The sequence below is a fragment of the Schistocerca nitens genome, chromosome 10 (assembly GCF_023898315.1).
Source record: "Schistocerca nitens isolate TAMUIC-IGC-003100 chromosome 10, iqSchNite1.1, whole genome shotgun sequence".
NCBI lineage: Eukaryota > Metazoa > Arthropoda > Insecta > Orthoptera > Acrididae > Schistocerca > Schistocerca nitens.
The window spans coordinates 96,036,623-96,053,847 of NC_064623.1; the positions used below are offsets into that span (position 1 = coordinate 96,036,623).

Sequence of the window (17,225 nt, forward strand, 5' to 3'; positions counted from 1 at the left end):
TGAAGTACACTATCTTGCAGGTTTTTGGGCAGACTTCTTAGTAGTCTGATACCAGAGTACTGGGGCCTTTTTCTAGCATTGCCAGTCGGTGGGGTATGCTCCGTACTTCATTCTTCCTTCTTATATTGTGGGTGTGTACACTAGCATTTGTAATCCAGTGTAATTGTTTTGAAACAGACTCAAATAGAAGTATTGATGGTATTATGATGTAGACTTTGGAGAAAAGCAATAATATTTCTTAGTTTTAAAGACTTGAGGTTTAAAAAATGAGTTTATCAACATATCAGTTGCATACATAATAATGAGAATTTCTTAGCCTTTTTGATTAGGACTTTGTATCCTTTTAATTATGCAGACTATAATGTTCAACATATTGCCGAAGGAGAAGTTAAGCTTCTCCCACCTTGTTGTAAACCTCTGTCATTTTCAAGGTATGAACTGGATAAGGCCCTAAAATGGCAGTAGCTGTTACCTGTTGAGATATCTGTGGTTTTCGATGTTATCGGTCAGATTCCCTGGAGTTATTTACAGATGATGGTTAATTGTTTGCTTGTTCAATGGATTATAAATGCAGTCTCTCACTGTAATATCGAACGTGTTAGTTTACACTGCTAACAACGAAAAATATAACAACTTACTGACCATTTTTATGATAGTCTCTTAGATTAATCTTTTCTACAACTAATCCTTTTTTACAAGCAGTGATTACACTTAACTATCATGAAACACACAAACACACACACACACACACACACACACACACACCCCTTACACATTTTTAAAAATTCTATTACGCAGAAGCAGTTGTCAAGCAAATATAATGATTTCGGTTTGTGCTTGAAGTTAATTTTATTGTGTATTAAATTTTTATTTATAATGCAGCTCAAATCACAATAAATGGTAACTATTGCAAACAGTTTCAATGTTGTTTTGAGAAAAATTGTACTTCACGTCTTCACAAAGCTGTGTCAGCTGTTCTCACCTTCCTGTGTCATGCAGAGTAAATCTGTGGAGCAGTGGACGTAAATTAATGATGTGAATTAATATTTCTCTCATGCCAATTGATCAAAATTGGTTTTGATATTTATTATTACCCTCATATATTTAAATGTATAATACAATGTACCGTAGGCAAATGAGCCTGACTGTTATCTACAGCAATGCAGTTCGGCAATGTGGACTTTGTTTGCCCACTCTCTGCTGCCGTACATGTGCAGTTCTCATTGCCCCACACTTCCTTTGCGCTCTGCCTCTATGCACAGAAGTGCTGCCCTAGGTTATGTGGGTTTTAGTCATTTCCTTTTCTGTTCCAACTCATAAATATAGCCAGGGAAAAATGACTGTCTACATATTTCCATACAAGCCCTAATCTTTCTAATCTTATCTTCATGGTCCTTACATGAAATGTACATTGACAGCAGTAGAATTGTTCTGCAGTCAGCCTCAGATGTCAGTTCTCTAAATTTTCTCAACAGAAAAGAATGTCACCTTCCCTCCAGTGATTCCCATTTGAGCTCTTGAAGCATCTCCATAATACCTGTGTGTTGTTTGAACATACCAGTAACAAATCTAGCAGCCTGCCCCTAAATTGCTTCAATGTCTTCCTCTAATCTGACCTGGTATGCATCCTAAACACTTGAACAGTACTGGACAACTGGTCACTTGAGTGTCCTATATGTGGCCTCCTTTACAGATGAACCACACTTTCCTAAAATTCTCCCAATAAACTGAAGTTGACTATTCGCCTTCCCTACTATCATCCTTATATGCTCATCCCATTTCATATTGCTTTGCAACTATTCCTAGATATTTAATTGATATGACTGTGTCAAGCAGCACACTGCTAATACTGTATTTTAACATGATGTTTTTCCCACTCATCTCCATTAACTTAAATTTTTCTACATTTTGAGCTAGATGCCATTCATCACACCAGCTAGAAATTTCGCCCAAGACATCTTGCACCCTACTATAGTCAGTTAATGATGACACCTTCCTATACAACACAGTTTCATCAGTAAACAGCCACAGACTGCTGCTTACCCTGTCCGCCAGGTCATTTATGTATGTAGAAAATATTAGTGGTCCTATTGCACTTCCCTGGGTCACTTCAGATGATATGAATCTGTGATGGAAAGCTGTTGCTGAGGACAACATACTGGGTTCTGTTACTTAAGAAGTCTTCATGCCACTCATGGGGTAACTGGGAACCTATTCTGCATGCTTGTACCTTTGTTAACAGTCAGCAGTGTGGCATCATGTCAAATGCTTTATGCAAATCTAGTAACATGTTAAGTTATGGAGATCTGTTCTAGATAGGGGGTAGACCTATTGGAACATCAGTCAAATTAGAATTTAAATTAATTTATATTTTTTTCAGTTTTGCGCAACAAAATTATAGTTTGTTTATGTTCAAGGCAATTTGTTGAGTGAAACTTTGGACTCATTTAGTATGATCTGCAAAAAGATGTTGCACCTTATATTCAATATAATAACACTGTTGAAGCTGGTCTTGGTCAAATTTCAATGCAACATAATCAATAACTGCTTCTTACAGTCATGTACAACCATCACAAGTAACAGCAGTAAATGAAAACTGTACTACAGTATTGACAATGAGCTCTAATGTCTGTCAACAAAGTGATTACTGTTGGCTGTATGACCACAGATATAAACTTATGATCGGATTTTCACCAGTAACAAATAGTTATGCAACTACATGCATCTTTCCAGACCTCCGAGCATAAGTGTTACTGTTTTTTTCTTTTTAACAGCAATATTCTTCTTCAGAATGCGTCCATAAAATGCTTCACTAATGATGCCCACAAAATTTTCCAGTTTACTTTATTTAAGTGCTTTTATGCCCTTCCTGTCACCAGCAGTGTCATTCAGTCAAAGAGAGAAAACTATGAGCTCCAACATACTGTGCATGAATAGTAGAAACTTTCTGCTCTGCACATTCAGATTTAACCAATTTGTGTGCTGTATTCTGTGGCAGAGACAGGGAACCAGCACAGAAGAGTACAAAAAACTGCCACAGTTAGACTGAGAGGTGTACCAGAGAAATGGTCATTAAGGTGATGGGCAGAATTTAGAAAAGGGCTGGAAAAGTAAACAGTAGGCAATGTAGTGACAGGATACTGAATTCAGCAGAATTAAAATTTGCCAAATCTCCCATATGCATTACAGGTATGATAATTTCTGTAATGTTGCCATCTATAAATGAGCAACAGTTTGTTAAAGCAACTGTATTGTCTAATTTAACAATAATTAAAAGGGATGAAATGTGTAAAGTAGTCCAGGAAGTTCTGTTTATTTATATGTAGATATTTTTTGTGTCCCCCACCATTGGTTTTATGTTTTAATATTTTGAGGTACTCCTCAGGTGATGTGTGGTGGATGGAGTTATGCATCAGAAATCCTGACATCACAGCAGGTGCTGCACAGTGTGTCGAGCAGGACCTCGGAGTATTCCTCCAATGCAATGTACTTCCGTGAATGTAAAAGACAACAATTACATAGATACTTAGTATAGAAACTGAAAGCTATTAACAGTTAGGAGGAATCTAGATTATGTTCTTGAAAGAACAACAGATTTCAATCATTACTTGTTTGTTTGGAATAAACAGAAGTATTTATGACAAACCAATCATGTGGTTAAACCAAGAAAACAAAAGAAAAAAATATGATTGAATAATTATTTGTGAATCTGAATGAAGAAAGCTGAGCTGCTGCAATCAAAAAAGTAGTTCACCTCAAATTGCATATACACGGTTTACTGTTTGAAGACTACAGAAGGGGAAATCACATTACAGCCATTCTGTAGCTCATCATTTGCATTGCATCCCTGATGTGCTGTGATACCTTTTGTTGTAAAGTACACTTAATGTCCAAATGCAGGCTATGATACACATATATGTAACAGAATACAAGTCTAGTAATGCAGCTTACCTCTGCCTCTGCTGTTGTCGCATTTGTAATGTACATGATGTCATTAACTATCTGGTATTCATTATTTGCTAGTCTGACAAGGACAAAGGTGCGCATAAAATGTCGAGGTGATATGTTCTGTTTTGAATTTCGTTCTCTGAAAACTCCCGTAACAGTCAGTACAGTACTTATGGCCTGTAAAAACAAATACAAAATAAAAGAAATGTTCATTACAACAACATATTTCAATCATTAAAAGCATTGCAATGATTGGTTTGCACACTTAAACAAAAATCAGATTTTTGTAGAGATTATAGCAGTCTAATATGTACAGGGTAGATGCACGACCAGTCTATGCTTGAAACTATCATTTGTGTACAGCTACATAATCTCTCTACAATGTGTGCTTTTATCTTGACAGAAAGTTTAAGGCAAAGAAAAAGAACTATTTTGTGAGTAAAATGGCTCCCATATTGCAGTGGACTATGAATTGAATTATAATTTGTATAGAGGATCTGTCACTCTTGCCACAGACAAAGCCATTGTGTCTGTGTAACAAATAGAATCACTTCACAGATACTGGTACATGCATGTTAATAAGGAAGGAACTTGAGAGTTTAACATCCTTTTGACATTGCAGTCATTGAAGATGGAGCCCATGCTTGGATTACGAAATGATGGAGAAGGAAATCGGTTTTGCCCTTTTCAAACAAACCACACCAGTGTTTGCCTCAAGAAATTCTCAAAAATAATGGGAAACTTAATTCCTGATGACCAGATGGGATTTTGAGCTGTTGTCTTGAATGTGAGGACAGTGTTTTATGTTAAGAGGCCACAGCCCAAACAAAGATGTTTCTCCATGTGAAATATTGTTCTTCTACAGTATTTCAGTACTGCAATAGTGCCTGTAACATAAGGTCACTGGGCAAAAAGTTTGTCACTCCAGCAAGACATCAGACTTATACCACATGACATTTTCTCTAGACACAATAATGACCTCAGTTTGGAGAGAAAGTGAGCCTACAAGTTTCTTCAGGTATGACATGTAAGCTGAGGCGACTTGACAATGATTACATCCTGTAGAGCTACCAAAATGCAGGAACTTATCACCTGCTGGTCCAAATAGACCCAGATATATTCTATTGGTAACAAGAATGGGTGATTTAGTGGGCCAGTTGAGGTGTGAGAGGATGGCCTAATATTCATTAAATGAGGGGCATATGCCTGCAGCCCTGTTAATATGGCTGTTGCCATCTCTGATAATGCGAGTGACAACAACTTATTCATAATTAAGAAGTAGAAGAAAGGGCAACAATGTTTAAATATACAGCCTAGTTCATATTCGCAGTAACCTAAATGAGTTGTGGAATGAAGAATACCCCCTAAACATCATAAAACCACCTCCGTCCTGAACTACACCTTCCACAAATTGTTGGCTCAACATCTCATTGGCACAATTAACAGCTCACATTATTTCAAAGCAGACAAAATTATGACTCAGCAGAGCACATTACATGCACCTCCCCCCACCACCACCCTCATCCTCCCCCCCCCCCCCCCCCCCCCCCCCAGTCAGCTGCTGTCCAGTTGCTGTGTCGTTTAAGTCAGTGGTTGGTTGGTTTGGAGGGGGCCAGATAAGAAGGAACCAAACAGTGAGATCATCAGTCTCAAGATCAAAGATAGCAGAAACTAAGGGAGAAATTACACCAAAAGTGTGGTCCAGTCAGTGAGAAAGGAAAACAGGCAAACAAAGAGGCAGAAGGAATGTGGGGGTGGCAGGAAGTGTAAGGAAGAGGTGGGGGGGGGGGGGGGGGAGGAAGGGGCAAGAGCAGGGGGCACCCCAGACACACTATGTGCAATAGTGGAAATGCACTCCCTCTGACCCATCCCAATCCTCGCAATATACTGTGGTCAGGGACAACACTAGGAGAAGAATAAACAAGATAAAGGGGAACAAAATGGCACAAAAGTCCAGACAAAATGTAGGGAAAAGGGAGGGGGGGGGGGGGGGGGGGGGAAGCTGGGCAGTGTGAAGGCAAGGCCAAACACCTCCCAAACCAATAACAATGCTAACCAAGGGACTGCAGTTCTGGAAGGAAATTCAGGTACTCAAATCTGTAAGGAGAAACCACTTTCGCAAAGAAAACTGAGGACAGATGTAACCATGCGAGGGTCATCCAAAAAATGTTGTGACAAGGAGAGTCCGAGGGTGTATTTAGGTCAGAGGTCCATAAGGTGTGGGCAGTCCAGCAAGATATGCATAATCCTGAGAGGGGGCCCTGCAACTACAATGAGGTGAAGGTGGCTCACGACAGAGTAACAAACTGTGGGTCAACCTGGCCAATGCAAAGGTGGCAGAGGATGGTAGATTCCCACTGGGAGAGGTGGAAGGAAGAACACCATGTAGCAGGAGTCCCCTTCATTGAACAAAGTTTACTAGACAGGGTAGACAGGGAGCTGGCACCCCAGGTGTTGGTTAACAACTGACCGAAAAGGAATTTGACATGTAGCCACAAATCTGCCTGTGGAGGGGTGGTGGAGAGGGGTTGTAGATGGCTGACCCCACAGCCAGACAAACAGTAAGCTCATCATCTGGAATACACTTGTGTCTGGGAACACAAAGGAAATCACCTGAATAAGCAGCATGGTCCAGATCAGTGAAAAGATCATGAATCGCAGAGACTGAGGGGTGATGGGAAAAACACTGGATGCAGCGTGAAGGCCTCTCATTGAGTCTGTACATAACAGAACTCAGGTGAGGGAGGGCCATTCAATAAATCAAAGAGCCTAGTAAATTCATAGATGACTTCATCAAAACAATCTGACAAAGAAGGGGTAAACATGACCTGGGAGCTACATAGAGGCCAATCAGCATGCTGAAAGTCCAGATGGGTAACCTGGATATCAAGAGGTGGGAAGGGATTGAGAGAATCAACGGGAAGTGTTTGCTATCACAGAGGTCATCCTGCACTGACCAGTGTTAGCAAAGAAGGAGGCAAGGGGAAATGAGTGAAAGATCAATGGCAGACAAATTGCTGTAAGTGGTGCTTAGATGGATAGGAGTGCCATCATTAAGAAGGTACAGGTCATGGTCCACAACAATCTAGTCTAGGAGAAGAGCTCGACCAGATGAAAAAGCACAGCCACACAATGGGTGATAGGCATTAAAATCCCAAGGAGGCAGAAGGGAGGCAGAAGTTGCTGACAGAGGGCACTTAAGGCAGTGGGCATAGGTACCCTGTCAGGAGGGAAACAGAGATTGAAAACCGTGACTGAAGAGTCCAAGCGAACTCGGATGGCAACTGTTTGGAATGTGGTTCCAAGAGGGATCCACATACTATAGTCCATACGACCAATGTGTAAACACCAACATGGTTCCCACAGTAAGTATGGAACCCATGAAGCACCACAGTAAGTACGGAACCCATGAAGGATCAGTAAGTGAGCATCAGTAAAATGAGATTCCTGTACAACACGAGCTGAGGAGTATAAAGGAATAAGGAATTGAAACTCCAGAAATTGATGTTAGTATCCTTTACAATTCCTTTGAATAAGCACAGAATGGGGATCCAAATGGAAGACGAATGGGCCATGGCCAGTAATGTTGCTGGGTTGCCATCCATCACATACAAGGATGGGGAAACGTCCATAAATGAAAGATCAGACTTAGGTTGCAATGGGGGAGCTGGCACCTCTGGAGGTACCAGCGGAGACTTGCCTGAGACTTATTTCTTCTTCTTCTCTTTCCTAGGTGGAGGAGGACAGGATACAGAGAGGGAGCAGGATTCAGGAAGATCTGGAACAGAGAGAGTGGGCAACCTTGAGGCACACAGGCTGCGTCCTGTGGCCCAAGTGTGGCAGAAAGCCTCCAGTCTGGAGGACAACAGAGGGAGGGGTCAAGGGAGGGGCCCCCATCACCAGCAGACATTGAGAATGGGGGACACTTCTGTGGCTGGGTAGCAGTACAGGCTTCTGTAAAGGAGGGCATGGGGATCATAGGGGAGAGGGGGAGGACACACTGAACAAAATGAACGTTCTGGTGTTCCAGATTGGCCCAGAGTTTCTAATCATGAGGGTTCCTTTCAAAAATGATGCTCTGAACCATATTCAAAGACTGGTGAGCAGTACTGAACACCAAAATGTTGCCAAAATGGCCACAGGCATGAAGGGCTGCAAATTAGTCAGCAGGAGAAGTTTTGATCAACAGAAAACCTGACCACATGTTATTCAGAGAGTGAACTCTGCCCAATTTGTCTTCAACAGTTTCTACAAAAAATAATGGCTTAGTGGTAGTGAAAGTGTTCCTGTCAGTCCTGGTGCAGACCACATAGTGGGGAAAGGGTTTCACCTCAAGCCAGTGAGCTTGGCCTTCCTCCCTGGGGTAGCCACAGAAGGGAAGGCCACAGGGTTATAAGAAGTAGCATTAAAGGAGCCATTCCGAGCAAAAGATATGGTTGTAGAAGAATGGTCAGTTTTTTGGAGCTTAATACTTTTCATACACAAAGCACCAGCCCTGAAACCACTCACTCCAATCAGCTGCTCTCCACATTGGTGTCACCCACTGCACAGCTGGCATGGTGGCCATTGCTGGGAGTTCTGATGCTCCTGAAAGACAAGCAACTATGCCTTGACATAATGGGGAGTTAGCAGCTTAGGAATTAGAAGTGTGATCCCTGTGTTGTCAGGGGGCTCAATCAAAAAGGTACACAATGACCCCATCACACAGATTGGCTACTGTGCTGGCTATATAGTGTTAAAAGGACAACAGTGTTGAGTAAAAGATGTAAGAGGCAGTACAGCCACATGCCTGAGATGCTAAATAAGGTGTTCTTCCCCAGTTGGGTCACACATCAGAGATAAAATTTAGAAGGGGAGGTCAAACCCCAAAGTGGGACCAAAAATTCTGAAAAGGAAAGGAAGGAAGGGGGGAGGGGGGGGGGGGGGTGGCAGAAAAAAAGAACAAGAGGAACAAAACCATTTCACCACCAATGCAATGATGAAGCTGAACTAATGGCAGCACTAGCAAGTTTTACCTCTGGATATATTTATGTACTGGCCAGGCCAGGAAAAAACTGCATGGACAACAAAAGATGTAAATAAAAAGGTACAGAGAAGAGAAAGAGTCAACAAGGGGCAAAAGAAGAAAGGAAAAAAGATGTTGATGAATTCAAATTGTGTTTCTGTGTGTTACAAAAAGAAAAAATTTCCTTATTCCATTTGCTTAATGTAGGTAGTGTCTTAAAGGTTGTTGCGATCACTGTCCTGTTTGACAAGTGAGAGACCACTACTGACAGAGATGTAAAATATAGTATTGTTTAAGATATAGTTATTAGTCACAGGTCTTACAATGCAGCCCACTAAGGACACAACTGAAACAGATCACACTAAGTTACCTGCTCTTTTGTCATCTAAAGAAGAAGAAAAAATAGGAGGAGGACGAAAGAAAAGAATGTATCCCTTTCATCAGACACCAATAATTATTTTCTCTACACTATTTTCTACTCACAGAATGATGTAGGAGATCCACAGTAAAGGAGTATGGGTCATGTTGAGTCTGTGGCAGCTTCTCAAGTTTTGTGAGAACCTTCTCTGAACCGTGGCACAGTGCAGCCTTTAACCTCAGTTTGTTAGTAGGGTGTAATAGGTTACGACATTCTGCTACATATGAGCTCAGCCTACAAAAAGAGGAGAATATTTGAAGCATTAAACCTTCATCTTAACTTTTCTCTGTTTTTTATTGATTCAGTCTTGAAACTTTCTGTACTGATGTTATGGATGCAGCAACAGAAGTGGTAAATAATGTTACTAAAAATAATATTTAGTGGTTTTCTGCAAATGATCTCTCTCTCAATTTCAAAAGACGCAATGTTATTCAGTTCTTCACAACTAGAGATATTACAACAATGATAAATGTAACATATGGTGAGGAAGTAATAACTAGCCTGGAAATATAAGAAATATTAGATATCTGTATTGGTTCAAATGGCTCTGAGAACTATGGGACTTAACTTCTGAGGTCATCAGTCCCCTAGAACTTAGAACTTATTAAACCTAACTAACCTAAGGACATCTCACACATCCATGCCCGAGGCAGGATTCGAAACTGCGACCGTAGCAGTCGCGCTGTTCCAGACTGTAGCGCCTAGAACTGCTCGGCCACCCCAGCCGTCTGTATTGACATGGATTTAAATTGGAACAGACATATTTTTGACTCTTAAAAACAACCAACTGCAGACAAATTTACATTTCAAATCATTGCAAATTTGAAGAGAAGGAAGTCAGTATGTTGCCATATTTTTCAAATTTTTAATTTAATAATATCATATGAATAATGTACTGGGGTAACTCATCTTTAAGAAAGTAAGTTTTCATTATTCAAAAACATGTTGTACACTTAATATGTGGTGCTCACCTACAATCATCTTTTACACATCTGTTCCAGGAGGCAGGCATTTTGACAATATCACAGTATATTTATTCTCTCATTAAATTTGTTGTAAAAAAGCTACTACTACAGTTCAAAAGAAACAATAACGTACATAGCTACAATAACTGAAAAAATGACATACATTATTCCATATTAAGTCTGTATTAGCACAAAAAGAGTTGCACAATCCGCCCCCCCCCCCCCCAAGTCATATTTTTGACCATTTAACCAATAAAATAAAATATGTGACAGATAGCAAAGTTAAATATGAAAACAAACTGAAAAATTTCTTCTCAGTTACTCCTTCTATCGTGCAGAATAATTTCAATTTACTTCTGTAGCAGGTCATGGTTTAATGACACTAGATAATGAGCGTCAGTGACAGAGGAGAGCAAAGGTCATTATTTTGTCAGGGATGGTGGGAGGGAAAGTGACACTTTGTGTGTGGTACAATGGGCTCTAACCTTGTCTCAGTTGGTGAGGTGTGAGAAAAACATTTGTGTTTACACTAACAGTCATTTATTGAGACGTAAGACCCTTTGAACAAACAGAGTAATACAATGTGTTTTAACCCACTCAATTCCTCACTGCTGCAGAGTGGCAGAGTTGTAGCGTGCAGGTTCTGGTGCAAGTGATGCAGAGATGGCTAGTGTTGCAGCGGCATGCCGGCGGCGTACTCTTCATTCAGTACCATACCTGTGACTCACTGTGATGGCAGATGTCTTCTCTTTTTGAATTTGCTCATTGCATCATTAACAAACAGCTACAGAGTGGCGAGGAGTGCTCCATCCCAGAATTAAACCAGCTACCCTCAGGTTCAGAGTTTTCTGGCGGAGTTCATCAACCTCTAGGTTCACAGATGACTCATTCGGTGAGGCTGCAGTCCCTTTGTGCTCACCAGCCACCTGGGTAAGTACCACATGAACTTCTTTCTGGTAACATATGGAATGGCATCTTCTGCATTGACCTATTGGCGTGATACCAACATCTTCTTCTCTCCAGATGTGTAGCAGCTAAGTCATTGTAATGAAGTATGATGTGCACTGACAAACCATCAGTCCATTCATCCAGGTAATGTTTCTTCATGTCGTATTTCTCCCCTCAAAGAACCTCTTCATGCCCATTTGTCGGAGATATTTATTTTGTGTTTTCGGCAATGTTGCGAAGTTTCTAAGGTGGCGGCTGACTCTTCGGTTGTTGATCTATGCTTCTCAAGTTGGGCAGAAATGTGACCAATATCTCTACACATGACGATTTTCCACTGTTTTACCTCTATGTTGGCACGGTTGGGCATTGCCCTGTCGTCCTCCTCCACATCACCAGGCATGTCACCCACGTGAGTTCACTATGCTGACAGGTCCTGGAGCATTGACCACTGATGTGCAAACAGCACTGGGCATTGTTCCCCTTGGAAGCATTGCCCATCTGCTTGGTCACTGATCTGTTGAAGTGCTGACTGCTGCTACGTAAACTCCGCTGGCCATCGGCCTTCTCACGTTGGGCAGAAACATGACCAATGTGAACGCACGTGCCAGTTTTCCTTGTTCGACTGCTTCCACTTCTGAATATTGTGGCTTAAGGTGTCACAGTCTCTAAAATGTTCACTTAACCTATAATAAGTCTTTACATATTTTTCTGCTTTGAACAAACATAAATAACACTTAACTAATATACATTGTACACTTAATATGTAACAGATGGCGGGGAAGAATTACTAATTTACAACTGCCTTTCAATAAAATGTATGTACAGTGATCAGCATGTAGGCATATTTATATAAAAATATGTAATACAAATGTAAAATGCTTCGAATAAGTTTACATGCAAAATGTAACTAACTATCTAACTAGCTACAGTTGTGTGGAAGTACACAGGTGTCCAGAATTAAAGCAACAGAGAGAAATTTTGCGTGGTTGCATTTACTTTGCCACAAAACAATATAAACAAGTGATAGTAAGGCAGAAACAATGTAAAGAATACAGAACATAATCAACTGCAACATGCATAATGGTAGACAAAAATGTTCTTTGTTTTTTTCGAACTTAACGGATTTGTACACACTTTCTGACAATTGGTTAATGTGCTCAGTATGGAATGTGACCACCTCTGGCACCAATATAGGCCTGACAATAACAGGAATTGCTGTGAATGATGTCATTAATCTCATGTTGAGACAATAACACCCATTCTTCCTGCAGAGCTGATTATAAATTTTGGAGCATGATTGGTGGATGCTGCCATGATGCAGTCTGTCTTCCTAGTGCATCCAAAACATTCTCTATGGGATTTAAATTGTGAGGGTGAGCAGGCCACTCCATGCTTACAATATCTTCTATTTCCAAGAAACATTGACGACCTATGCTCTATGAGGTTGAGCACTATTGTCCATCAATACAAAATATGAGCCCACAGCACCTTGCAACAGCCATGTATGAGATCCCAAGATCTTCTCACGGTATCCAACAGCAGTTAAAGCTTGCTGATTCACACATATGATTTCATGAAGAGGTGTTCGAATGGTTAACATAATCCCTGCCCTCACCATTAGGGATCCTCCTGGATATCGGTCTCTTTCCACTACATTTGGGTGCTGACATTGGGTTCCACATGCCCTCCAGATGTGAATCCATTGAGAATCACTCTCCAGACCAAATCAGGACTCATCTGTGAAAAGGACATTGGCCCACCTTTCGATCATTAAGGTGTCATGTTGACGGCTCCACTCTAGAAGTTCCCTTCTGTGAAGGCACACCAGAGATAAACAGACAGCAGGTTTCCAACAATAAAGGCTACTCTATTGAAGCCTTCCGTATGCCGGGGGATGCTGTGAGGTCAGATGCCAGTTGCAGTGCAGTACTAAGGCGGTAACATTGTGCCCTTACAGCCAACTAACGTCCACTCTTTCTCATGTCATACATGGTTGGCCCTGTCCTGATCTCTGAGATACACTCTCGACCAGCTTGAACAGGCCCCCACTGATATGCAAGGTCCATAGATTCATGAAGCTGTCTTCATACCCCTACACATCCATCCACTCAATACAATTTGAAATGAGAATCGTCCAACCAGGCAACATGTTTCCAGTCATCAACAGTCCAATTGTCAGCGTTGATGGGCCTAGGCAAAACATGAAGCTTTGTGTCGAGCAGTCTTCAAGGGTAAATGAGGGGACCTTCAGCTCTGAAAGCCCATATTAGTGATGTTTTGTTGAATGGTTCACATGCTGGTACTTGTTTATGGCCCAGCATTCAAATCTGCTGCAATTTGCAGAAGGATTGCACTTCTGTTGTATTGAATGATTCTTTTCAGGCATCACTGGTCCCATTCTTGCAGGATCTATTTCCAGCCACAGCGATGTTGGAGATTTGATATTTCACTGGATTCCTGATATTTGTGGTTCACTCGAAAATCCCCACTTTATCGCTGCCTCGGACCTCGGAGATGCTGTGTTCCATCACTTGTCTGCTGACTATAACACCACATTCAAACTCACTTCAATCTTGATAACCTGCCATTATAGCAGCAGTAACTGATCTAACAACTACGCCAGACACTTGTTGCCTTATATAGGCATTGCCAACCGCAGAACCGTATTCTGCCTGTTTACATATCTCTGTACTTGAATACACATGCCTATACGAGTTTCTTTTGTGCTTCAGTGTATCATTAATACACAACTATAGAATTGATCGATTTCTACATTATATTGCTCTTACAATATTCTTGTCATGAAACTTTGACTGAGCTTGGCACTCCCACCTTAGTCATAAAGGGAAAAACTATTGTTCCTTATTTGGATAATTTTCTCCTTTCTCAATGGGCCGCACCCAGTCTCTCATACAGAGGTGATGTAAAGCACAAGTCAATCTTCTGTCTACCCATTGATAGCTTTATCTTTAAAACAAAATTTATGATTCATATTTTCCTTTGTGCAACACAAATGCCAGGCACACAGCTTTCCTACAATCAATGACACTCAGGAGGCCTGTTTTGTTGTTTAAGCATAACAGTATTTTTGTGTTCTACCCACACAGCCCCTTAAGCTCTCTCCTATGAAAGTGCAATTATAGAGCCTCCTATTATTTTTTAGTGAAGTCATTTAATGTCAAACATTTGATTTCATACGTCACAATGTCACAATTACCCACAAACAGTATTTCACTGTACAATGATATAATATTAAATTTATGATATCATCACACAGGAGCTGCCTACACAAACACTGAAATACTCTGAAAGCTGAACTCTTCATACAGGACTTGAACACAGACCTCAGCCTTGCAGGTACCACTCATGAGGCACCTTCTCCACCACAGTTTTGGCAGATGTTTGCTTCTACTATTCAGACATCCTTGTCTAGCAAGGTATATGGGAGAGAAGCTACTGCTGTTTTGTTATCATTTGAGCTGACATTTATGATTGTAAAGTGGAGATGCTGAGTTGCAGATAGGCACAACAAAAAGATTCCCTGCAATACATCCTACGCTCCCGTAACCCTTCTGGCCTCCACCTTGGTTAGTCGCTGTCCTCACCCATCCAGCCACTTCCCTGCTCCCATTCCAGCACTGCACAGCTGTCATTCCACCACCACACCCAGTTTTTTTTATTTATTTCTCTCTTTTTCCACTACTCCCCCCCCCCCCTCCACCCCAACTTTCCCCTGCCCTCCACCCAACCTGCAGCACTTCACTTCACTGTCTGCCATCCCCACTATACTATCCCTCTCCCTCCCCCACCCTGCCCTAGCCTCCTCCTTTCCCCCACCCAGTTGCCGCTCCCATCATGCACTGGTGCTGCTGCTCACAGTGTGGTTTCAGTTGCCTGAGACTGCAGTCATGTGTATGAGTTGTGTTTGTGTGAGTGTTTGTTTGTGTATGTGTATCTATTGTTGACAATGGCCATTGGTCGAGAGTTTTAAACGTGAAAATCTTTTTGTTGTCCCTATCTGAGACTCAGCATCTCTGATGTGGTGAGTGGCAACTGCTATGTTCCGTCCTGGATTTTCCATTGCTTGATTTGTGATTGTAATAATAATTGTAAAACAAAGAAAATAGAAATGAAAAATGTATGAATTTAAATTTTGTAATAGACAGTTCTATATTGTATCACATACTGAAATGTTGTCTGGCAAATCATGCAACACAAACCATACAGTATTGATCATGACAGCAACACATTTGTTAACTGTGTATTTATACTACTGGAAAGTGATAAAATAAATAACTGGAATGGGATAGATTGCTTTTCATTGTAAAGATGGCCAATTGAGTTGCAGACAGGTACAACAGAAAGACAGTTACACATTATAGCTTTTGGTCAAGGCCTTCTTCAGTACAGAAAACAGACACACATTCACACCTCACGCATACATGACTGCTATCAACGTCAGCTCTGAGGGACTGCGACTGTCACTTGAATAACAGTCTGGAGTGGGATAGGTAAGGGGGATGGATTGAAGGGTACAGGTGGAGAGAGACAAGAGTGCTGTCTGGCAAGGTGTGCAAGGAATAGAGACTACCAGGCACACTCTCGGGAGATGGAGTGTTGAGGAAAAAATGGGTAGTGAAAAAGGAGAGGAGCAGAAAACAGGGAAGGACAGGCAGATACACTGACAGAGGGTGGCACACAAAGAGGGTGAGGGAATTTGAAAAGGTAGCAGTTGATAGGATGAGTGCATGGAAACTGTTGAGTGATAGGTTTAGACAGTGGGTTACCATAAATTGAGACCGAGATAATTTCGAGAGTGGATAATGTGTTGTAAGGATAACTTCCATCTGTGCAGTTCAGAAGAGCTGATGGTATATGGGAGGATGCAGATGGCTCTGGCAGTGAAGCAGTCGTTGAAATCAAGCATGTCATGTTCAGGCTCAAGTTGTGCCACAGGGTGTTCTAGTTTGCTCTTGGCCATAATTTGAAGGTGTCTGGCCATGTGGTAGTCATACCAATATAAAAAGCTGTGCAGCAGAGCTGGTACACAACATGACTGCTTTCACAGGTGGCGTAGCCTGTTATGGGGTAAAATAACCTGTGACATGACTGGAATAGCTAGTGCTGAGTAGGTGGATTGGTCAGGTCTTGCACCTGGGTCTCCCACAGCACTTTCTGTTCCAGTCCAGGCTTATCTTACCCTTTCAAAGATCAGGGCACCTGTGCAAGCAGGGTGTGCGTAAATACTTCATTGGTGAAATGTGAAAATAAACTACAGTGTATGAAGAATTTATTTTGACACATTTATCACATATTTTGGAAGGTTTACACGACTGATGAAAAGGGTTAAGTATTTTCATATATGAGGGTGGGCTGAAAAGTAATGTCTCAGATTTTTTTATTCTGTTCTCAATATTGGTTGAGGTATTACATGTCATGCATATTACTCAGTTGACTTTGCTGCTTTTCTAACATAAGTTGCAACCTTCTCCTGCCACAGCGCTCTGAATCGAGGCATTTAACATGACAGTGTGTAGTGTAACTATGTCAGTGCATGAGAAACAATTTGCTGTAATCGAGATTTTAAGCAAAGAAGATGTACCACCAGTTGAAATCTATAGAAGAATATATGCTGTGTATGGCTGACAATTGCATTGCTATCAGTCATGTGCGATGATTGGTTGTTCATGCTCATAATGAAGGAAAAGTGGTGGTGCTAACTTCAAGATGTGCAACAAAGCTCCAAATGTTTCCAAAACTTAAAGAACCTGGGCTTCCCATATACTGAGAAATATGGACACATGAAAATTAATGATATAGATTGTCAATAGAGTTTGTTTGATTTAAAAAGCTTTAAGAACTTCACATAAAAAATTTGGAGGCATAACTTTTCAGCATTCCCTCACAGTTAAAGAGAGAGGAAACAGTCTAAGATTATCTG

General features: G+C 41.1%; 1 protein-coding gene across 1 annotated transcript in view; it reads right to left on the reverse strand.

Moving 5' to 3' along the window:
• The window catches only part of LOC126209911 (nuclear RNA export factor 1-like), a 179,400-nt gene that overhangs the window by 34,262 nt on the left and 127,913 nt on the right, over positions 1-17,225 (reverse strand). Inside the window, exons 11-12 of the mRNA XM_049939031.1 lie at positions 9,437-9,605; positions 3,952-4,125 (exon numbers count right to left, since the gene is read on the reverse strand). Coding sequence (XP_049794988.1) covers positions 3,952-4,125; positions 9,437-9,605 — 343 coding nt within the window. The remainder of the gene's footprint in view (positions 1-3,951; positions 4,126-9,436; positions 9,606-17,225) is intronic.